This window comes from Mycteria americana, chromosome 3 (genome assembly GCF_035582795.1).
Source record: "Mycteria americana isolate JAX WOST 10 ecotype Jacksonville Zoo and Gardens chromosome 3, USCA_MyAme_1.0, whole genome shotgun sequence".
NCBI lineage: Eukaryota > Metazoa > Chordata > Aves > Ciconiiformes > Ciconiidae > Mycteria > Mycteria americana.
In genome coordinates this window covers 116,443,949-116,468,366 of record NC_134367.1, presented here as the reverse complement: position 1 = coordinate 116,468,366, position 24,418 = coordinate 116,443,949, and the positions used below count along the sequence as shown (strand labels likewise).

The following is a 24,418-nucleotide window of genomic DNA, read 5'->3' as shown; positions in this document are numbered from 1 at the left end:
TCCATGTCTTTCCTGTGCTGAGGACTCCAGAACTGGACACAGTACTCCAGGTGGGGTCTCACCAGAGTGGAGTAGAGGGGCAGGATCATCTCCCCCAACCTGCTGGCCATGCATCTTTTGATGCAGCCCAGGATATGGTTGGCTTTCTGGGCTGTGAGCGCACATTGCTGGCTCATGTCCAGCTTTTGCATCCACCAGTACCCCAAGTCCTTCTCGGCAGGGCTGCTCTCAATCCGTTCATCCCCCAGCCTGCATTCATACCAGGGGTTGCCCCAGTCCACGTGCAGGACTTGCACATCCTAGAACTTTCAAATTCCCAGACGGCTTTTCTGACCTAACACACAACCATGACACTCTGGAAGAAAATGAACAAACCCAGTGCTCCACTGTTGCACTAGACTATATATAAAGTAGAAACCTTGAGGTGAAACAGCACAAAGTGTTAAGTACCATACCTATAAAGTTCTGCTGACCTCTATAACCCTGCCTACACAGTTTGCAGTTGTTTAGGCTGACTTTTAGCCATACATCAGCACTCTAGAGTAATACAGCAACTCACCTAGCCTCCACACAAGCATGTTTCATTGTCCAGGCCACATCATCATCCCAGGTCACAACAGACCATCCAGGGTCATTTTACCAAGGAGACAGATAGCATCATTAAAATTATTTCATTTTCTATGTGAAAAGTATTGTCACTAATGCAAACATGGTCCAAATAAGAAGTCATTCCAGATTAAATAATTATTAACGCAAATAAAGCCGTCATTAGACAAACCAGTGGCTTAGCATTTGTACTCAAAACTCCTATTCTAAATGCAACAGATTTGACTCTCACCCTGTCTTTCCTGTTTGCAGCTGAGTCAACACCATGATTTGTGCACTGTATGACCGACCCATTCTGCTGGGCTCCAAAGCACATTTAAGTTAGGTTCTTGCATGGTGACCATTGTCACCTGTTGTCCGAGTACCTCACCAGTAAAGGATTTTTGTCCTCAACCAAAGATGCGAAACAGCATTCCCCATTTCACAAAGGGAAACAGAGACCTACTGACATTCAAGAAATCTGTTGATTAGCAGGATCCATGTGAGGTCTCTCCTTCTAGCTGAGCAACCTAACCACTGGCTCATTCTTTCTGCCTGGTCTGCCTTGGCTGCAAAATAGCACAGACAAGAGTGTACAGAAGAAGAGATACAGATCAGAAAGTCTAAATTTAAGGAGTTTTCCCTGGTAATCCACTGATGAACTAATAATTTAGATGACATTGTCAACAGTATGCACATCCTGGTGTTTATATCCAAAGAATCGATAACCTAGACTACACCTCCTGTAGCTTTAGGGTTTTTACAAAGCTCCCATATAATGTTCTCCTCTGAAGCCAAGATTTAGATACCTTCTTTTTCTTCTTTTGCCAGGAAAATGTTTCAAAACAACATTGTTAAAGACAAAGAAGGAATACAACTGACAAATTTCAACATTTGACTATGACGAAAACTGCCGTTCCCGTTGATGAAATCAGAACACTTTCTAAAATGTAATGACCACACTAAAGGATCAAGGGGTACTGATCAATGGCATTGCAGAAAGCATTAAAAAAGGCGCTTTCCATCATCATTTGACTAACACTATCTCTAATGACACAGCTTTCCAAGACACCGAAATGTATTCTTCTTCCAAAGAGGATATGGGTCAAAGTAAAATTCTATCACATGAGCCATATTAACTGGAGATCCTTTATGCTTCACATACATATTGCAGGGGAGATTATAGAGTTTCTTTTCTTCAATAACTGCCATGCATTACTGTCACAGTATTGTCTAGAGTTGAAGAGCAGCACACAGGTTTATGGATAATCCATGCCATGATACTTATACCAGTACATGTTCCATCATGTGTATTTTGGACACAGAAAGCTACTCTAAAGGTTAATATAAGTTTGAATTTTTCTAACAAGTGTCATACAGGACGTGTGAGAAGTTTTATAACGTACAATAATTCACTTTGGGAGTAACCCAGCTTCTCAAATATTACTAAATTATTACTTTTTAACACATGCCAAAACCGACTTCTCTTTAGACTCTTATTAGTAAAATATATACACTGAACTAGGAAAAATATGTACCACAACATGTGCTTTTATCACCTTCAGTGCTTAACTGAAAAAACTGAGTTGTACATTTGTCTGTGTAATAATTTACCATATGTCAGCCAAACATATCTGTATCTTTATTTCAATTAAATTAAAAACAATCTGCAAGTATATTTATGCAATGTTCACTATATACACATGATTTATGCAACTGCAAGGCAATTCTATGTATGCTGATTAACCTATGGTTAGTAAAACATGACAATAGCTATGGAAGTTGACCAGTGAGTGCTCCTTTTCACAAGTGACTGTTTTCATGGCATGACTGAAAAAGAATAGCTACTAGCCATGAAATGGATTATCAGTAAACCTTAAAAAGAATGTGACATAACCTAGCAGAGATTAACAGTCTTCTAAATGTAGTCGCATATTTACTTGGGATGATAGTGCTGTTTTTTTAAAAAAATTCACTGTCATCTTAATGATGTAAGACTTTCATCTGCTCTATCTAAAGAAAGCAATAATTAGACATTATGCTTCCTGGCAAAAATTTATTTTTGAACTGGCACCATAATATTTCAGAAAATAATAATAAAGTACCTCTTTGGTGAAGCCTAGGTACCCCCTACTACTCATTTTAACAACTTGTAAACAGGATCGCAATACAGTGCTTTGCCTTAATTCTAGCTCGGTTAGGTACCACAGATCTTCCTCACAGTCCTTCTCATAATTTTAGGAAGGTATTTTAAAGCAGGGAGTAAAGCAAAGGAAAATTAAGAAGGATATAAAGTTCCCTGTTTGAGATTTTTAAAAAAGTGCATAATGTTTTCATTCCAAAAACTGTGCCTCTGTATGGAACTGATGGACACAAGACTGTTTTCCTTCCTGTACTGGACATCATTACGCAAACACAGTCTCTGCTCATTGGCCAAAGAAGTGTCTCAAGTCTTTTCTGGTACAATCAGTTGTCCAATTACTTTAGAACAATGTCCTGCATACTAAAACAAGTTAACCGGTTTTTCTACTAGAACGTCTGTTTTTGCAATTCCATTTCTGTACACTGCATTTGCAATCTATTGGAGAGTTTTTAGTGTTTGGCATACACATCCCAACTCCTTGGCACCACCAGGTTCAGTGCATCCATTGCCAGCAACAGACGTAGCACCAGGAAAACGTGACTCCCAGCGCAAAGGATAGTTCAGGAGGAGTGGGCATTCTCCAGCAATGGTGGTCCGTCTCGATGCATCGATGGGTGTGTGTGCTCCCTTTTGTAAGTTTTTGGAGGAAGCTTTGGGATATGTTGAGAAGTGCTTTGTCGTGGAGGAACAGGTGGTCCAGCAACAGAATGGAGGTCCACATCTTGTGGTATCAAAGGTGGTGACGGAAGATGCCTCCGTGCTACATGTGGAGAAGGTGTCTGAGGGGGAGGGGGAGTAAACGGAGATGGACTATTTGGGAAAAAGGTGTTACCAAGTTCGCTTTTTCTCCCCAATGGTGGAGGCTGGAGGTGTAGTGGTGAGCTAGAGAAAACATCTGGAGTTCGCACAGGTTCTCGTGGTGGTAACACAGGAGGGCTTTCGGGGGGGTCAGAGATGCAGGTCCGGTCAGGCACTGAGTACCTTGGTGAATACACTTTAGAGGTTGGTTGCCTAGGAGGGATTGCTGGTGGGCTGTCCAGGTGAGCAGAAGTAATCTGAGGTACACAAACATTTCATTCAATAAAATTTTAGAGTGGCAGTAAAGAATAGGACCCTGCTGTGAAATGGAAGCAGAGCTCCTGCCCCGCAGATTGCTCTTATCCAGTTAAAGAGAAGGCACAGCAAGCAGGTGCAGAATGAAGATGAGGAGTAAGGGAGCAAAAGGGAGTGGCAGTGCCTGAAAAACACATTTCTCAGAGTGATATGGACAGAAAAGACAGAGACTGGATGTGCAGGGGAAAAGCAGGGGTATATCAATACATGAGTTAACAGCCAAGGATGGAAGGAATGAAGATGCACAGAGAGGGACAAAGGCAAGGCAAAGAATGGTCAAAGCAACAATTTCCATGCTAGTTCCAGGTCTGCTTGCTAGGTAGGTCTGGGTATCTTCCACCACCTCCCCAGTAACAAGCACTTGAGGTGGATAATAACACCAGATATTTCTCCAAGAAAATGAGGAAAAGGGAGAAGCAGATGATGCTGAACAGGAAAAAAAAAAACCAAAACTACATTCAGAAGATGGAATTAAGTAGTCAGAATTATTGAAGTGAACAGTTCCCAAGCTGCAGACCACAGTGATAGGGTAATTGGTCTCCAACACCTTATCATGTATACAATGTTTTCAATTACATTTTGGTAGGAACATGTGTTAAACTCTGCTGACTGACAGCATCATCACCTGTAGTCTGAAAACAAAAACTTGCTGAAAAGCCATATACAAGCCTTCTTCAAAGATGTAGACACTCCGAAGTAATTTTGAGTGGGATTTTCAAATCCACCCAGTCCTCTGAAGTCACAAACCAGCTCCCACTGAAATCAAGAGATATTTGACACTGTCTGCAACAAAGGCTGGATCAGATCCCAAATACCAGACAAATGCAGAAGGAAAATGTAGTAATGGCTCAAGCAGGCAGGCAGCTGGGACAGGTAATCAAGAAGGGAAAGAAAGCACTGAGCACCACAGCATCAGGGTCAAATATTCTAATGAATCTTTTCAGAGGCCTGAGGTATATACATCACTTCCCATCACTACTTTTCTTCAGTTCTTTACCCCACCTCATACACCCCAAAATGATACTCTGGGACAATTATTGCAGATGGAAATATCTACCTGAAGCCTCAAGTTCTCACAGGCAATGTGAGGGCCTGAGTATAGCAGATCAGTAAACAAGAGACATTTCTAACCCTAAATTTAGTTCCCATCTGTTAATTTTCATTCATTTGGGATCAGGACATAATGAGGCAGAGCTGTGAAGGCTTGAAATACACGGCTACTTACTCTTTCACATACAGTTCTTCAAAACTACATGTACTATCTTTAAGAGTTACTTTTCTATCATACCCTGCCCTCTGCTCCCAGAAAAAATGCCCTTTTTTTCTCCTTACTTACTTTTGATGGGGAGGATTCAGCTGGGGCAGACTCTGGTCTTCTTCGTGGAGGAACTGGAGGGGGGACATGAGCTTCATCTGAAGTTTTAGTAAAGTTTATGGATGACACAGAAGCAGATCCTAGCGGACATAAAAAAAAAATCCTGATAATGATGAACTTTTGTTCAACTCAGTATGTTTCTTTTATTGCTGCCAATAAAGGTGTCATAAATAATAAAGTAATTGCTTATAAAAAGCAGCATGAATCAACAAAGTGTTAAAGAACAACAATGAAACAACCCTCTAACTTGCAGCTTCCAGACAAACTGCTTTTCTGAGCTGCAACCATCTCTGTGGCCATCAGTTCCTGCACATTCTTAAGTAATCCTCAAGACGAAAACCACACCGCAAAGTTGTTCTTGTATCACAACAGCACTAAAACAATATCCTGAACCTGCAGTCGATGGGCCAACCCAACAACGAAGAAACATCTTCTTCTGAAGAGGTATTCAAGAGACCTGGCTTGGACACTCAGCAATGTCACTGCTCTGCTAAGCAGCTTCTGCTTTTAGCAAGTCATTTCACCTCCTTGTGGCAACCAGCTGAACACAGGACTACCCTTGTACTTCCTTTGAAAGCCCTCATACACAAAAGGAGGCTATGTCCACTATAAATTACTGAAAGCACACCATAAAATATGAGCTTCCTTGTATGTTGGTGAAGACAGAAGAAGAATAGGTGTGGATGGGTCCTGATGGATTTAAAGCAGGGAAATACTGATTTTAAGTTCTGCAGGAAAACCATCCATGTGCACTGAAACCAATTTGGAATGGCAGACAGGAGAATAAGGCACCCACAAACCATTCATTTTTATTCTCATTGTTCACCATCAAGCAGATACTCACCGAATACATTCACCACATATATATATATATATATATATATATATATATATATGCCAGCAAATCCCACAAATGTTTGTTTGGGACATACTGGGCACTAGAGATATATCTCTGCCTTCCGTTCTGACAGTTTCTCCAAAGACATGTAATACTCTCTATGTAACACACCTAATTCTGTTCAGTTTCTCCCTTTACAGCAAAAACTTATTAAAAAAAAAAGGAATAAAACACACTGAAAGTTTTTGCTGCCACAAGGAGACAAAAGCAACTATTTCTATAGTCACTTTAGAAGACTAAGCATGATTTCACCTGTTTAACACCACAAAAATCTAATACGCACATTCTTGGTAGACTATTAGCACCTACTTGCATGAAAAGGACTTGAAGGATCCGAGTCAAACACACTGCAGGCATCTGTGGTACTTGAAGTAGCAGAAGCAGGGGGAGGTGTCAAAGGTGTTCGGGGAGAGTTTGGTGCAGATGCTGTAGTTTCAGTCTCGCTCTCTGGGATGCGGCTGTAACTAATTTTCCTTGGCTCCTGTTGCAGGGGTGTAGGATGTCTCATGGTACCTGGCCTTGGATTAGAGGGACGAACACCTGGGGACTTGAGAGGATAGCTGTATTTTTTGGGCTGAAATGACAAAAAAGGTAATATCAAACAAAATCCAAAGGCCACAAGATCACCTAAATGTAGCTTTGTGTTTATGAAGTTAGAGATCTAAAATGACTTCTGCTATCTGTGAAAGAAAAATGTAAGCATTTTTTTTTTTTAATTAAAAAACAAATTGTATACTAACAAATCTTGGTGGAGGCTTGACATTTCGTGGCTCTATCTCTAGTGACTTGTTGAATAGATAATCTGTAAATTCTGTCTCCATGCTGTTTCCCATTGGATTCAGGTTTTCAAAAAATCTCTGAAATACAAGAAGGTAGAAAACTTGTCAGGTAAGCTACTTCTTAATAGCTTAGTACTGTTTGTTTCTACTGCAGAAATGATCCCAGCTGTTCCAAAGAGAGAAAATGCTGGAGTGAGAAGTAATAATAGATTTTTAAGTTATTAACTCTGCTTGTTGCCAGCCCTTTGCTGGGCATTGCTACTGCTATGCTTGGCCTGAAAACCAACTGTGCAAGTACCCTAAATACTTTCTGCAGTGCAAAAATCAGACCAGGTTAGCTCAAACACCTTCAGAAGAAGCTGTATGTAGCCCATCTTTACACTGATGCAGGGAAGACTGCTCTCACAATGCATTCTGTCAAACCCTGAGAACAAATAACAAAAGAAAATCTTGCAGAATCTCTTAAAATAACCCTCTGAAAGTATATAGCTCAAAAGATATTAAAAAAAAAAAGAAAAAAGAAGAAAGGAAAGCAAATAGAGAGAGGACTGCTTAGAGAACACCACAGACCAAGGAGAATAAATGCCAGGAGAAAGAAAAATGTGAGCATCATCACTGCCAACACATGATGTAAACGTAGTGCTATCAGGTAAACCTGGAAACATAAAGGCAGTGTAACAGAGGAGGAAAAAGACAACCGGGCTCACTGGACAAATAAATGCAACTGAGTAAAGGACAGTGAGAATCTGGTAGTTTCTGTTCCTGTTTAACACTGATTAGTAAGAAGATCTATCTACTAACATCCCAATAGCTTGGGGGGGGGACGGGAGGGGGGGGCACACGACAAAACCCACCAAACTTCAAGCACTGAGCTTTCTGCCCTTTCTTACAGTGAGGCCTTAGAGAGATTTTATGACAGGCCTTCTGCTCGTCTCTGATTCAGTCTGAGTCTATGTGAATTCAGTCTATCCTTATGGTCTATCAGCTGACAGAGTCACCACAGAAGTAGCTCAGTGCATGGATTCAAGGAAATAATGCCACTTACCCTGATGTCAAATTCCACTCTTAAACAATATGGCTGGTTCTGGTACTGCTGTATCTCTCCTGTTATTTCAGCTACCTTTCTTCTCTTGCTGAAGTTTATAAGTTCCTTCCCATGTCGCTTTAGAAATTCAGGGTTGCCCTCTTCTGTTTTCAAAATGTTAGTTAAGTAAATCCCTAAAGAGCACATAGAAGAGGTTCTCAACACATAGTACAAAACAATGAGGAAGTCACATGACTGGAATACAAAGAATTCTTAAAGAATTTAATTTGTGCATTCTAATTATTTAGAAAAATTCTCTGTTAGGGTCAATAAGAGAATCGCACCTAATTTTCAAATAAGGGCAATAATTTAAATATTTTAATATGCCTTTTCCAGAAAGCTACCTTTTTTGCATCAAAATCTCAAAGTCTATGCATCTTTCTGTTGTTTAGGAAGCTCACACAACTGAACACTACTAGCATTTTGCAAGACAAGAGTACACTGAACTCAAGTGCTTTCTCTCAATTGTTCTGCCTCAATTCAGCTCTACTTGGTTAGAAACCCCAGCTAAGCTCCAAAAAATTATTTTCAGCTTTTATTTTTCTGTTCCACTCTCCACTCCTGGCTTCATAATTGCATCAAATCATTTGAAGATTAGAAAGGAAAGAGCACTCTCAAGTCCACAGATAATGTATCTGGAACTGTCATTTTGACTCTTCTAAGTATAACTTGAGAGAAATAACTTGAAGCTATTCACATGTGATCCTGCTAACCTCTACTCATCTCTGAAGCAGGACAGAAGGTTTCTTAGTTGATCTTATCTTTCTTTGCAGAGGTCTGGAGTATATCTTTCCCCAATCTGTAAAAGGCCAAAAAAGCCATCAACACTGTTTTCTTTCAGTTTTGGCCTGAAGCCTATGCTGGATAAGTGTAATGTTCAGAGTTGTAACTGATCTGCAGCAAACATCCAAGTAGCTTGCTAAATAACAGGAATGCCATGTGCTTAACTTCACAGTTTGCTACACGTCAGCAATTCCAAGCAATCGACTTGAAAGAAGAACTGTTAAGTCTGATGACAAAGAGGAGGCTTTCTTCCCAAACTCTGTTTTTATAGAAAGAAGACTTTTTAATAGAAATAAGACTCTAGTTGTAAGAAACTATAAAAATTAAAACTAGCTTTATTTCTTGGAATTCTTGATGAGGAAGGGGGTCCTTCTTTCTCTACTAGTCAATGGCAATAATATTTCTAATGTGACCGCCTTCTAAGGCATTTATGGTCACAACACAGTTCAAACCACATTCAAAGTAAAAATGAGTAAATATGTAAATAAGATATCACAGATATACTTATTTTTACTGCAAATAGCACCTGCAATTAACAGTCACTTCAATTTTTCTTTCACATATATGCAATGAATATCTGGGCACCTGAAATTCAAACACAACTGTCCTGTTAAAACTGACTTCTCACTATGGTTCATACTCTGTTTAGTGCCCTAGGTGAATACCTTCCAAATGTTTATGCATGATACAGCTCATTCAAACCAAACATACTTACCAAAAAAAGGCACACAAGGAGGATTAATGGACCTGAGTTTTGCCAAGTATTTCTTATAATGATCCTCACTCAGCTCATAAGCTTCTTCTAAAATCTTCTTCTGGCGACTTGGAATTTGCTAAAAGAGAGATGAAACAGGTTGTTTGGAAAGACAGGGTAAAGGTGTAGCCCAGCAACAATACTGACCCAGTAATGGTCTCCCACTGATATATAAGTTGGTGACCATGAGGACAGTGCCCCACCATCTCAGGATCTTGCTACCTTTTTCTGCTTTTCTTAGGTGAGGATTGATTTCTTGCCTCTGAAACCAAGAAAAAAATCCTCTCTATTACACCTGATTGATTCATTCATTGGGGGATTTACCTTCCTTGCTCCTTCTTTGAAGGACATGCTTACTGAAAAGACAGGCTTTTAGTGTAGCTGAGGTGCACTGCATTACACTTCCATACCAAAAATGGAAAACATTTCACTGTACCTCAAAAGTGTGATCCAACCTATACACTGCTGCGGAGTTCATAGCACTGACAATCTCAAGGACACCATTAAAGTTGTTTAGCTCTTGAAAAACTTGCAGGATCTCAATTATCCGGCTCACTACAATCACTCTTTCCTCTAGGTTTTCTGTTTCTACAATGCATCTAAATACACAAGAACATTTGATTTTATATTAAAGCATTGATGAGTTTTCCAAAATCAAATATTAAGTCGTAACACAAACAAATGTGAAAAGTTTATAAAATTATTTGACACAGTTTTGAAAATGTTTAGAGTATAAACATTTAAAAATATTCTAAGAATAAAAAGCTGAGACCATTATGATAAAATTCTCGCAGAGACCAGTTGTAGCATCTAACCACAACTTAAAACTGGAATTCTCCCAGAACAGAATTTTTCACAGTATACTTCTGAACAGAATGTAAATGTCCAGAAATGGAGTAGCTGCAAATTCAGGAAAGTCACTTACTTTTCAAACCACAAAGTGAGGTTAGTTGTATGCCGTATCATTTTGAGAAGGTTGGGAGAATTAATTTCTTTATCTTCCTTTGTCCACACACTTCCAACTAGTTCAGATGGCTGCACAGCTCTAGAAAAGTATATGCATGTATCAAAAAATTTAATTAAAAGCAGGAAAGAAGATATTATTCTCCCAAAACCTCTTTATTTCCAGTGAATTTGGAATTAATATTTGGAAATAAATTCTTAAGGTATCACTTCTCTTCTATAATGTCAGGCTCCCCACATGACTAAGTGACTGTTATTTCTACGCTTCTTTTTTAGTGTGTAAATATTTCTTAATTTGACTATTAACCACCTCTGTTCATCTAACTAAGAATGAAGTCTACATCTCATTCACCATAATAAAATGTGAGCTTCCAACACCTGAACAACCTCTCACAGACCGCTGGTGAGATCTGACATGGTCCATAATTTGCTTCATAAACTAGGATATGAAGAAAACCGATTTAATTAACATTCATACCTCTCAAAGGTTGATCTACTCTGAAAATATCAAGAGAAACCTGCAGCACAATGCAATTAACAGTATGCATCAGTCATATGTACTGCACATTAACTTGGGGAGGATAAGACAAATATTGTTTTTTAGAATTTTTGTTCTGAAAAAATAGCAATTAATATACAGCATTGGTAAAGTCCCTTGACCTACCGTGGGGCTTCACAGCAGGGGCCCGCAGAAACAATTTCATGCTGGAGAATATTTTGGTTTGTGTCATGTGTTTTTCAATGGAGGAAAGTTACCTGTAAAAATCTGACTCAAGTAAAGTGAGCTGCCGAGCAATTTCTATTGGATGCAAAGTGAGCAAGTCAAAAGTCTCTGTGTGTCCTGGTTTGCTTATGTGCCATTCAATCGCCGGAGGTGGGCTCTCAAAAGTAATGTTGTGACTCGGCCCAATGGCTTGTGCCTGCTTTTTCCGGTTGATTATCTTTGTGATTGATTCGACCCATTTCTTCATCGCTTTACCTGGCACAGAGAGAGAAAATTACTATTTAGTTATCCTTAATACTATTTTTCCAAAAAAGTCAGTATAATTTAGAAACCTTTCGATTTAAACCAAAACCTACTAAAAACTGAAGCAACCATATACTCTTTAGAAGTGTGTAAGTGGTGTTCTCACACAAGTCTCAAAGCATGTCAACATATAAAGAATTCCTCAACAGCCAATACTGAGCACACCAGATTTGCCCAAACACAATTCAGAACACCCAAATTAGGATTCTGCTCCTAATCAGGTGTTTTCCTTTCTTTTCTGACTTTACAATGAATTTATGGGAACCAACCTTCTTTTGCCCAATATACACTTCTGTAAACACCCTGAACTTTATACTTTGGGCAAGAATACATGCTTACTGCAGATAACATAGAAGGGCAAAATAACAAACAGGGGGAAGCTTCTCCCTCTACTGCATTTAGCATCAAAGCTCAAAATAAAACCCAAAGGTCAAATGCCTACACCATAAGAATTTCATGCATGAGATGGCAAGTCCATTGAAAATTTACCAATAATCCACATTAAACTAGCTGGCTCATTCTCCCCCTTTTTAATTGCTAAATAACCATTAAATACTTCTCTAACACAGTATTTTCCTACAAACTGCTCCTGTAGCTGTCTCAGTTTTTCTAACAAGGGAACAGGAAAGATACGTACAATCACAACTGGAAGGTGTCCTACAGGTCTAATATGCAGTGTGAAATAGCTGGAAAACCCTTGTTTCAAAGAAACAGTGGTTTCCACCACCAAACTTTTACAAAAATTACCCCTGTGTATAGTTTAAGACGACAATTAAAGCAATTATTCTGGTTTGATCATTACTCAGTTCTTATTATTTTACATTGTTTCAGTCTCTTTATAACAAAACCAATACTTATTTATCAGGATGTAAACAACATTCTTCTGAACAGGGGCCAGACTTTGAATAATAGTGGTTTGGTTTTTTTTTAAAAAATTAAGATTTATTTTATGTTCTTTGTGAAGTATTAATAAGCAGTCAGTCCTGTTTTTCTTTATCTGCTCAATGAAAGGAAAAGTGATCCCATTCCATAGCTTTGAAAAGGGATGCTTTATGTAAATGCTAGCACTTAAGAAACCATAAGTACCTCTTACTGTTCCAATGAATTCCTCCAAACGATGCAGAAGATCAGCATCTCTTTCAAAGTCATAGAAGTGGTGTTCTACCCAGTGTCGACATACATTTAATACTCTGCGAAAGTAAAGGATAAGTAAGCACTCTACAATACAGTCTATCTTCATGTCTAGCATTTCAAGACTTTTAGTAGGCAAGGGCTCACAGGAATATCATAATCAGCAGACCAAATGCAATTATTCTACTGTCTGCATTTCACCAGCAAAGAGCTATAAGCATTTTTCTACTTTAAATTCAAAGAAGTCAGATAACGCTATTGTTCATAAAAAGAACATTATCTAAAATGTTCTCTGCCTACATCTTTGTGGCACACTTATGCTGTATAGCCTTGCAGAAACATGGATTAAACAGAAATGGCAAGCGTAAGAAACTAATTTGCACACTAATAGTCTAAAACTCGGCACAAGCTTTTCCCGAAGCTTTTCATGCCATGAATTCAAATTCCCACCAGGTTTTCAAGTAGCAAGGTCAAAATGGCTGACTGTCCACACATGCTATCAAAGCATCTACAAGAAAGGCTGCTGGTATCACAAAGAGCCATTGCATCCAAAAAATGGTACTTCAAAAGACTTAAAGGAAGTCAGTTTGGCTCACGTTGATGCAATACTCACCGTAGCTGCACAGGTTGAATGTACTCTTTCCTAAATCTTTTTAGCTCTGTGCTAAGAGGCTGGTCTCCATTCTCCATAGCAATACGATCAGCTTCTGTTGGCTCAGGCTCTGGAATTTCAAATCTAGCACAGAAGATGGGTATAAGCACTAGGCTCCTATTACACTAATCTTACTCACAGCATGCATGAATAAAATGTTGATTAAAGATAGCTCAAAATTCAGAGCGTTCCCACATATCAGAATCTGATGTCTTGATAAGCACATAGGAAGATTTACTAAATTCAATAATAATATATATTTCAAAGACAAAACTGTGGGATGCTGGAAGTTACTGGAGCTACCTGAACAATCCTAAAGCTTCTGGATATAACTTGCACATGTTACTTGCAATCCTTCAATCTGACAACTTTTTAAAAAAATATTTGGAGTGAATCAAAAACAATTGGAAAACAAGAATCTTACAAACTCTCCTCCAAGTAAAAAAAAAAAAAAAAAAAAAAAAAATTTGCACTTCGTATGAGCAATATTTTTAACAGTGGCATACCTTTCTATTAGCAGACTCAGCAACTCTTGAGGTTTACAGAAGGATCTGTATGTTGTGAGAAAAGTCCGAACAAAGTTGGGATCTAAGACAAAAAATAATTTTATGCTTATGTCAGCAATTAGCTAATTTTTTTATACTTTAAAGTAACTTTAAGTATCCTTTAAAATTAAGGATGCTGCCCTATCAATTTACAGAGAAGATGATCTAAACCAGAATTGCTTTGATAACAATTCAGAACGTCTTAAAATAGCAATACAAAGCAGAATTTAAAAACAATTTTTATTCTGTTGAAAAGAATAAATAGATTATTTATGAGCCATCTAGTAAACAACTTTGTTTTTGACAATGATCAGGACAAGATAACTCAAAAGACACAGCAAGTAACTTTGCATTGGATAGAAATGGCCTCTTCAAGGGGAGAATATTTTCCCTAAACCGGTACAACTGATAACCAGTAGCGGTTAAGGCAGGCTAGATACTTCTTCATCTGACATCTATACTTTGAGGTTATATTTATTTCATGTCAAGAAAATAAATAGATTTAATTTAAATTGACTAACTACATATCAGTTCATTTAAAATATTCAAATGTGTTTTAAAAACAAGCAAGTATTCAAAACAGAAAATCAAAGTGTCTCCCTTAATTACAAAAGCAAAACCATTTGTTTCCAAGTATGAGGAAGTGCAGTGACAGCATGCTGGCACTGCACAGAGCTGACTAGAAACAAGGTTAACACTGTTATCACTGAACATAATTAATGAGCAGGTTGCAATGGCTTTGCGTATTAAATCCATATACAGATTTTAAAAACAAACCCCAATTGGTAATTTTTCTAACACAGAGTGGCTGAGGAGGAGCACATAGGACTTGAAGCAGGAGTTCCTATAGGCTGTAATGAAGAAAAAAACCACCTGCATTATTTGACCTAACACTATATTAAGCCATTAGATTTGTTTCCTAGAATATGGGTTTTTAAGAGCTTTTTGTAAAACCCTCCTTAACTATTTACCAGCATCTTGTCCATCTGAATGAACATTCTACCTTTCTTAATCCTATTAAGCTCTCAATTTGGACAACGGTTTACTGTAATGTGTCGCACAGATTAACTGTGTATTGTGTAACACAGCATTTCCTTGCATTTCTGTTGTGTGCTAATTCCCATTTCTTAAACAATTGGCTATTCTGCTTTACCATCTCTATGTCCTTCATTACTCAATTTTTCTTATCACAACGCCTCTCCCACCTCTCCTTGAAACTGTACAGTCTAAAATCCTTTTCAAAGGCAAAACTCCAAATCCTTTTGCACGAAGAATGTCATCCCTGTCCCCATCATCCTCATCATGAAAATACACATTTTTTGTTGTCCTAAAAAACAAGTACAGAAGTAAGTACAGTAACTCATGTTTTCACAGCTTGCATTCTGTACACAGCATCCACCCTAAATAGATTTGGTCTACATGAAAAAGAAATCCTCCATAGCAATTAACATTTTTAGATCACTGCAAGCTCTGAGTCATAGCTATTGTTATTTACAGGTAGGGTCAGTGTTTAAATCCACAATACATATTGAATTTCAAATGAAGTAGATCAGAAAATCAAACCTAACCTTGTTATCTTACTAGCAAAATCTGTAATTCAAAATAGTGTACAATATATGAGTAAGCGTTAAAAAAATACAGACAACACTAGTTAGTCAGGATGTCTGCTCATGTGATAATTCTCTCTTCAATACAGCCAATTTGAAAGCTAAAAAAGAACAATAACTTGTTCTACAAGGATTTATAAATAATCACCCTTGAATTCCTTAAGAAAGGAAACGGACACCATAATGACGCACAAGCACTCTTAACATATCAAAGCTTTAAAAATAGAAGAGCACTGCCCTATAGATAAAAAAATTGCCACAACTTTCAAATCTTGGTACCACCTAACCCAGCGGCTCTTAAACAAGAACCAGTCAAAGGAGGACATAATGAACACAGAAACACATTAAAACAAGTAAAACCCACCAGAATATGCAAATAGGGCCAGAATCTGAATTTCTAATCAAAGGGCAGTTTCTCTCATATAAAAATATATGGAAAGCTGCTTTTGCAGAGGAGATTTCCCCCTATTTTGCTGCTCCACCGCAGGACGGTTTGGACAGTACCTTGCAGCCAGGTGGCCATCAGGGCTGTCTCCCTGTCCTAGCTCTCATGGTGGCTGGATGCCTCCTACCCCTGGTAGCACTGGTTCGTTAGAACTAGGCTACCAGGCTGTCCCTGTTCCACAGCAAAACAGAGAAACATTTCAGCTGATAAGCTGGTTTTTGCATTGTCAGGGAGATGAGGGAAAAAAAATAAAAGGTCCAACACCCATATCTACAAATGAAATGGACTGTGTGGATCTTCACAGACGACAAAAAAGTTGAGACCCGATTTGACTACTGTCTGAACACAGCCCATATACTCCTCAATATGCAACTAACTAAACTGCTCTTCAGCTACTTGCAACAAATTGGTACCACCTCTGCAATTATATCTGTAATTATTTCTTATAGTGTTTGGCCTACAAAGATAAAATCCTAGAGAAGAGTCACAGCCATGGTAAATACTGTCTTTAGACTGTCAGATCAAGGGCTGCCATAACCAGTCACACCGTATTTGAGAAACGTCGCCTCAGAAAAGTAAGGACTTGCTATTCTAGCATATGAATATAAAGTCAATAAATTCTTTTAAGATTACAATCAGGCATACAGAATCCTACGTGGGGCAAGAAAACCATTTCTACAGTTTGTAGCTGTTTGGCTAGGTATCACCAGAGTACTCATCTTCCCATGTCTCCAAGCAAAACAGAAGCCTTGATCAACACATATCAGCTGATACGTGTACAAAAGAAGGGCTAAAGGGTTACTATGGAAAGTTGTTGCCCTACTCACTGCATGTCATAAAATGCAACAAAACACTGAATGATTTACATAGTAAATGGACCTTGTTTCCTGTACAACAGACCATTTTTGGCTGAGTCACTATATCTCCATTTCTTTGTTCGCCTGGAAAAGACAGCACAGAATGCTTAGAACGATGACATTTTTCCTCATAGAAAACCAATTATAAAACAGAAGGTATAGAATGAAAGATAAGGGTGTTGAGAAATGACGTGCAGCCTAGCAATTCAGCATCAGGTCCATGTATGTTGCACTAAAATCTTTAAGGCTACAAAGACAGGCTAATTACGTCACAAGACAACCAATTTTATTCTTTTGGTCAAAGTCTTTCAACCTATCTCACAGTACCCATGTTCTCAGTTTTGTCATACAATGGTTTGGTCAATGTCACACATACCTACAACTTTAGGCTTCAAGCAACCTACTTAAAGCTTTATTAAATAGGGGCTGTTACAAGCAGGGATTTAAATGACAGTGGATGAAGGTGGATCTAATCAATTGATCCGAATTCTTCCTTGACGTCTTATGTGCTAGAAAGGACAAAGACATGCAGATGCAAAAAACCATATATAGACATATTTCAACAAGCCACATGTTCCTTAAAAACAGGCCTTTCTGTTTTATGGAACTGGAGAATGTAGCTTGTGGCTCCCTGGACAGAGACAACATGTGGAGAACACTGCTACCACCTGGAGTAACGCCAAAGCTACGGCACCAAAGTCCCAGTGCATATGGAAAAGGCAATTCTCAATGGTGCACAAGTTAGCCAAAGCAAAGAAACGTTCACAGGGGCACTAATGAAGTACTATTTTTGCTAATTCTCTGCCAAATACAATGCTAGCTTTAAAAAAAAAAAAAAAAGCATCTTCCTTTCTCTAAGGCTGCATTGTTTTATTTTAACTTCCAGGAACATAAAATTATGGCATAAATCATGTCTGTAAAATTCGAAGCCAAGAGCTAAAAGTTTATAAAGTTACAAGAAAATGAAGACAGGCACAAAACTGCTCTGGTAAATACTGCCAGCACAATATTGCATTGGGGTTTCTAATAAATGTTAGGAAAGCTCAACTGAAGGAAATGTGGAGAAGAGCAATAAAAGTAATGGAGTATTGTATAAATACATCTTTTAAAACAGATGTATTTACAAGCATTTCAAAGATAAACAAAAGTACTAAACTATACTAATTATACTCTGCTTACTCTTCACTTCTTCCAAACAAATACTCCTCATCTATGCAGGGTATCTAGGATTGAGCTGCAGAAGAACAATTTAGGATAATCAGAGTGCAAAGAGTAAAAACAAAGAAAGAAAAAATCTACAGCTGAGTATGAGAAGCACTAATACCAAGATGCATGAAATTTTAGAATAACTGACATACAGGTAGAATAAAAAAAAAAATTCCAAACCCAAGCCCATGCTTTCCAGCACAGCTTATGAAAATCCTGGGAAATTATCAAGAAAAACTCCACACACTGAGGTTGGACTGGATGATCACATTAATGCCTTCAATGTATCTTCAACACAAACAGAAACTCGAAGTCAAAAGTCCTTAAATCAAATCCCCACTGAAATTCTGATTAAGGTGAAGTTCTGAGGCCAAATTATGCAAGTGACTGCTTCTAGCAAGATGATATTTGGTCTTTTCATTACATGCCATCAAGGACACAGGTAATAGCTGATTGAGTACAACCCTTAACTGAAAACTCTGGGCCCATAATTCTCTCCCGCAATGCTGGCTCTTCATGTGCCACCCAGCTTTGGGAGTCTTAAGGGAAGGCAATTCTTGTAGACTGGGGCATACAGGAAAAAGTATTGTCTAGAGCTCAACTCCTGCAGGCCCCCACCCCCCCATCCCTTGCATGATAATAACCTTATCCACATGCATATCCCACTACAGGATTCATATTTTTAACTGCTACAGCTACATAGGTGCATATTTAGATCTCAAAACCTTAACTCAAAAAGCATGTTAGAATATGTGCACTGCAAAGCATTTCTACACGCTTTATATATTTTGCTGCATGTATTTAACACAGAAAGAGAAACAAACTAGTCACCACCTTGAGTTTTGGCTATATAAATGAAGTACCTCACCTGCATACATGTGGTAAGTCAGCCTCTCGATGAGCTTGACAACAGTTCCTGCCTTGATGATGGGGATTCCAGACTTGGGCTGCATGTTTTCTTCAAACACAATATTCTCTTCAGAGTCGGGTTCTGCAAATCTATAAAGCTCAGGATTTGGAAATCTCATCTGCTCCTCTTTTTCTTCCTGCAACATTGTTACATCCAACATCCTTTCCAGCGTGCTTCTGTATTGCAAAGATATCAGTGCTGCCATCCAGTTGTTTTTCTCTTCAGCTGATTTAGCAGCAAAAATAACACTGTTCTCATCTTTTAAGATGATTTCAAAAGCATGTCTGTACTCATTAGTGTCGTCTTTATCGTTGATTTGTACCTTTCGCATGAAGAACTTCTCTTTTAGACGATATTCTGCATTGCTAGCACCAGGAAGTCTTGGCTGGCCGTGATTTGACTTACAGCAAATCATCAAGCCATCAAATAGAAATATGTGTCTCTCATGCTTTGCTCCTACACGCGTGAGTGTTCCTTCCATGATGAACTCATTACAGCATTGTCCAATGTCCTTACCCTCCCAACCATCAATATTTTTCTGGATTTCATTCATTTTCTTAATTGCTAGCTGTTTCCCCTTCATCTGCTGCGTATAGAATCGGCATGCAGATTCACTTCAGTGAAGGATGGGAGAAAGGCAGCCTATTAGTATATGTGTATTTAAAAACCATAACCACCACTAACAGCAAAAACACAAGATCATCTTTCCAAGTGGTGAGAACTCCACTGAGAATGCAATTTCAGCAGTCAATATCAGCACCATTGTAAGCCTTGACTAATGTTCCTCTTAAGTACTTCATCTGATAAATTTTCTACTTATCTGCTACGCAATAGATGTTTTACCTAAACATAGGCAACCAGAAGTAGGCAAGTCGTTAGTGCTTCTTAGCCTAACAAACCACTCATTTCCATAGCTGACAAACAATTTTAGACTGCATTAATTTGAAAGAAGCACATTCAGAGAAAATAAGCTGTTAAATGCCTTCATGTCCAAGCCTAAAGATTACAGTTTGCAGCACAGAACTTGTTTGACAAAGAAAATACTGAAACAATTTTAAGAGCAAAAGCAAAGTTTTAACATGTTTAAATAACTGCACAAATATTAGCATTAAATCAAACAGCAGATAGTATAATCCAAGAATTTGCTACAACAGTGAGACTAAGTACTAGCTGTCTATGCATCTATTTCTATTATCCAGTGGTAATTTTAACTAGCCATTGCACAAAAAACTCTTCAGATCAAGTCGTTTTAAATTCAAGAACATTCCCTTCTAATCACACAGAAATGTACTTTCACAATATTTTTAGGTGGATATTTATTATCTGAGCATAATTAACCCACAAATGCCATCACTTTCTACTTACCAGTGAATTCTCAGAACATCTCAACTACCAGTATGCAAGGGCACATAGAAATTAGAACGATTTTAAAACAATAACAAATTATCTTGGCTTTGATGTAACTTCCTCTGAAAAAGCAGGCTTGTCACAAACTATTTTGTTCATTGTTTACTAAAAGAGGAAACTGGGAGCCCTGGATTTATAGCAAAGCATTAAGAGCAGAAAGCAGGAAAAACGGAAACATGTTTACCTAAGCCTTCGCTTTGCAAGACTTTTGGAGCATATCCGTTCCATACTGCTTTGAAGATTTAGTAAGGCAGTTATTGCTTGCTTTAAGCACTCTTTATCCTCTTCATCCTCACTTTTTTCTTCCAATTGCTGCGAACATTGAAAGTCAAATACAAAAAATGTTACGAGCATTTTGGTATGCACAAATCCAGAAGTTTGACCTAGGAAGAAGAAATCCAACCATCTGCTGATTTTGCATGCTCCTGCTTGTTATTAAAGTTAATGAAATAACCAGGTGCATTACTGACACAAGCAAGAGACACAACTGTCTGCTAAGAGCTTAATCTCAGTAAAACGAGAGCAGCAGTCACTAGTCCCCCAGATACAGACACACTCAGGCACACGTTATTTACCTCAAAACTAGTTTGACTTACCTTACATCACCAAAAAAAGAACACATTAGTGGTGTTAAATCTTAAGAGGAAGTGAGGAAGGAGATCCCCATACATACCATTCTACAGCACAAGATTAAATCTGTGGGATATCTGTACATTTGCAACGCATATAAACACTACTGGAATAGGCAAGCTAGACAGAAAGCTAAGCAAAACTCCTTCATTGCATTTATAAACAGAAGGCTCTCACATCACTAACAACAGTCTAATCAAGAATACAGGTTGCAAGGTTGGAGATTACCTTATCCAACCTCCAGCTCAACTGCAGAGCCAACATAATCAGGTTGCCTAGGGCCATATTGAGTTTTGAATTGCTCTCAGGATGGAGAGGCCACAATCTTTCTGGACAATCTGTTCCAATGTCTGAAATCCCTCATGGTGAAAATTTTTTTTCCTAATAGCTTATCAGGATTTCCTTTATTGACTTTTCATAGTGGAATATGTGGAAGGACTATGCAGCTGTGAAGTATTTCTCTGTCTTCCCCACCCCATCACACAGTCAAAGACAGCAGGAAGGTTTCCCCTCCTCCTTAGCCTCCTTTTCTCCAGCTTCTCCTTCATCACATGCTCCAATCCTCATGTCACCTTGACAAGCCCTTCCAGTGGCCTTGTTTCAGTACACCAATGTCAACAGGAAGCGCAAGCTGGACGTGGTTCTCATGATGCAGCCTTCCCAGTACTGAACAGGTAGGCACTGCCACTTCCCTCAACCTGATGGCTACACACTTACTAATACAGCAATACAGGCCTTCATTGCTGTAAGCGTGTTCTGCTGGCTTACGTTCAGCTTATTACCCACGAGGAGTGTGATTTTTTTTTCCACGCAAAAAAAAAAAACCAAAGGGGAAAAACAATAACCAGAGGGATGGTGGGGAGAAGTGAGTGTTCTTCCTCCATGGAAGGGTTGCTTGGCTGTTAGTCAGAAAACACGGGGGCATTGAACCACAGCCAGCTAGTAAAACCAGGGTACATAAGTCCCCATCTGAGTACACAGCTACATTAATGCCTTCTTATACTAACTCAACTTTTCTTAAAGGACAAAAAATACAATAAAGTTATAAACTAAAACTGAATGAGAAGGGTTAATACTAATATTTTGTGCCTAACTATCGCTGTGACAGATAAGTTTTATAAAACAAGATCTGCCATGTTTTTATCCTAAGATGTTTAAGATTTTCATCTTAACACTAAGTATTAAAATATTTCACATTATAGTTAGTGAAATTGTTGACTACAGCTGTGGCTTAGACATAAAACTGAGGTAACAGTTATTTACAGGATTATTAAGAGACAAGCGTTTCAGACTATTACATACCAAGAACTGGCACCACACAATTGAAAGATTTGTTTTGACAGAGGCAGTAAAAGTGAAGCGACAGACTAGCATGGACCAGAACAACAGACACCCTTGGAAACAGTACAATCGCACTGTTTGCTTCCAGTGTGAAACGTAAGTATTGTCCTCCAAAATCCAACTGAATACAACATATTCATGTCTGACATTTGAATGGGTCATAGAATAGCATTAATTTTTTCCCTGACCAGAGTTAATCATTCAGTGCAATAGCTGTCAATGCCAAAGACTACTTTATTTGTGTTTTCAGCCATAAGAATGGCCACAAGGTTTATTCTAGGCAGCTTTGGTTCATGTAGCGTAACCTGTCATACTCTTGACCTAAGCAGCATTAGCCATGAGTGCCTGCTCATGCAACAACCACTGAAATAGGGCTGACAATGTAGCACAACAGGCATTAGTTCCCAAAAGGTCTCAGGGCGAATATGTGCACTCCAAGAAGGAACAGACTACCCTTGTCATATTCCTCTACTCTCTAGATTTAACACAGAAGCATCATCTTCCCTTTGCTTCAGCTGTGCAGATCATCTAGGTTTAAAGAGGACTTCAGACAAATGAGGCAGGTGTAGCACTGCTGGCAGAAGTCCTGAAAGAAAGCTAAGAAAAATGTGTAACTACCTCTAAGATTTTGCATCTTTCTTGCACAAGAGTTCAAAGGAGGCTCTTTACCTTGCACACTGCCTCTTTGCCAACTTCCATCAAAAGAGTTTGGCTGGATTTCCTATAATCTCTGGGTAGTTACCCTTCAACAATGGACAAGACTGTTTTAGCCTAGTCTCCTCAAAAACAAGCCTTATTAGATCCTACAATATTCTGCCATTTGCTTGTAAGGGTACCACAGGAGACAGGGTAAGGAGAAAAGGCATGTAAAACACAGGACAAAAATCAATGAAAATTAGGCTCAACATGCAACAAAGCTTATGAAATTATTTCCTTATTTTTAATACTGTCTACATAACCTAAATGCTCCAGTCAAACTAACATAGATGCATGGTGCCTAGCATAGGGTAGAACAAAAATGGCCCACATCCCAAAAGAAGAAAGTTTTTGAAATTTAGAACAATCTCAAAAGAAACCCATGCAAATGTAGGCTAACATGTATAAGGGGAGTGCTAAACCAAACAAACAGAAAAATAAACCCCTAGAAAGTAATCAGGAATTTTCTCAATGTAGCACCTTATCAACTCAAATACCTGGAAAAAATTACTCCCTGTACATTCTCTTCAGAAACATACTGGTACAGATTAATGTTCATTACTGCAAAGCATTCTGCTCCTGTGTTGAGTTTATAAAATGCTTTTTAAAGCAATTTCTCTCCAGTTGGAAAAATTTTGGTATTCATCACAGAAAAGTCCATCTCCAAAAGCAAAATACATATTTGTATACAGTGCTGGAGAGAAAGCAATTGTTTAAGACTAACATTTCCCCAACGTTACTTTTAAAGGATCCATTGGAAGTAACCCATATTTCCAGCTGTATATACAAACTAAATCAAAGTCCAGTGAGTGTAATTATGTTCGAGGTTTAACATTTAGAAAGGAGTATGTAGAAGCATGCGTCATCTTAAGTGTAAGACCAACACAAATGGCAAATCAGATAGTGCTGTGAACTACTATGAAGATACTTCTCTGCATGCAGAAAAGGAATTTGAAAATTTACATTCTAGCATTGTATAATTACCATAAACTGCTATCAAAACCAGTCTTAATCAGAACTAAGCTTAAATTACAGCAATGACTTTCATCTTACATTGCCCCCAGACAGTCTGGAAGAGGAGGTTATGGAAAGTGAAGTGGCATCACTAGAAACATATCCAAGTTTGTCTGCAATCCCACTGATTCTTCTATAGCGGTGCACTGCCCCCTAACGAACGGATCGGGTAGATGCTAAATAAAAGTGTGCTTTGTTGTTGTTTTTAAAGTCTCCTGTGAAGAATACTATATTATTATGGGAAGGAGGTGCAGATTTCTGTTTATCTGTAGTATTATAATCGCTGTGTTTTTTAATAATCTTATGAGAAAATATTGGTTTATAATGATTGTAATGATTCACAATACTATAGGCGCAGTATTCTGGCCATTCAAGGAAAACAAACTTGGAAAATAGACTGCTAAGGGAAGTTTCTAATAAAAAAAGCACTCTACATTCTAAGCTGTGAGCTCTGAAGAGATATCAAGAAGTGG

The 24,418-nt window shown here is 38.3% G+C and overlaps 1 protein-coding gene across 4 annotated transcripts in view; it reads right to left on the bottom strand.

Annotated features, from left to right (window-relative positions):
- Positions 1 to 772: 772 nt before the first annotated feature.
- The window catches only part of SOS1 (SOS Ras/Rac guanine nucleotide exchange factor 1), a 53,827-nt gene continuing 30,181 nt past the window's right edge, over positions 773 to 24,418 (bottom strand). For 2 of the 4 annotated variants that reach the window (XM_075496720.1, XM_075496721.1), the window contains exons 10-23: positions 20,449 to 20,576; positions 18,816 to 19,471; positions 13,794 to 13,875; positions 13,249 to 13,371; positions 12,591 to 12,694; positions 11,234 to 11,456; positions 10,440 to 10,559; positions 9,951 to 10,113; positions 9,476 to 9,593; positions 7,939 to 8,111; positions 6,855 to 6,971; positions 6,424 to 6,688; positions 5,178 to 5,296; positions 775 to 3,783 (exon numbers count right to left, since the gene is read on the bottom strand). In XM_075496720.1, the coding sequence (XP_075352835.1) occupies positions 3,289 to 3,783; positions 5,178 to 5,296; positions 6,424 to 6,688; positions 6,855 to 6,971; positions 7,939 to 8,111; positions 9,476 to 9,593; positions 9,951 to 10,113; positions 10,440 to 10,559; positions 11,234 to 11,456; positions 12,591 to 12,694; positions 13,249 to 13,371; positions 13,794 to 13,875; positions 18,816 to 19,471; positions 20,449 to 20,576 (2,886 nt within the window). In that variant the 3' untranslated portion in view covers positions 775 to 3,288. Of the gene's footprint in view, positions 3,784 to 5,177; positions 5,297 to 6,423; positions 6,689 to 6,854; positions 6,972 to 7,938; positions 8,112 to 9,475; positions 9,594 to 9,950; positions 10,114 to 10,439; positions 10,560 to 11,233; positions 11,457 to 12,590; positions 12,695 to 13,248; positions 13,372 to 13,793; positions 13,876 to 18,815; positions 19,472 to 20,448; positions 20,577 to 24,418 lie in introns of all 4 variants that reach the window. The other 2 variants (XM_075496722.1, XM_075496719.1) reach the window with 2 other exon arrangements.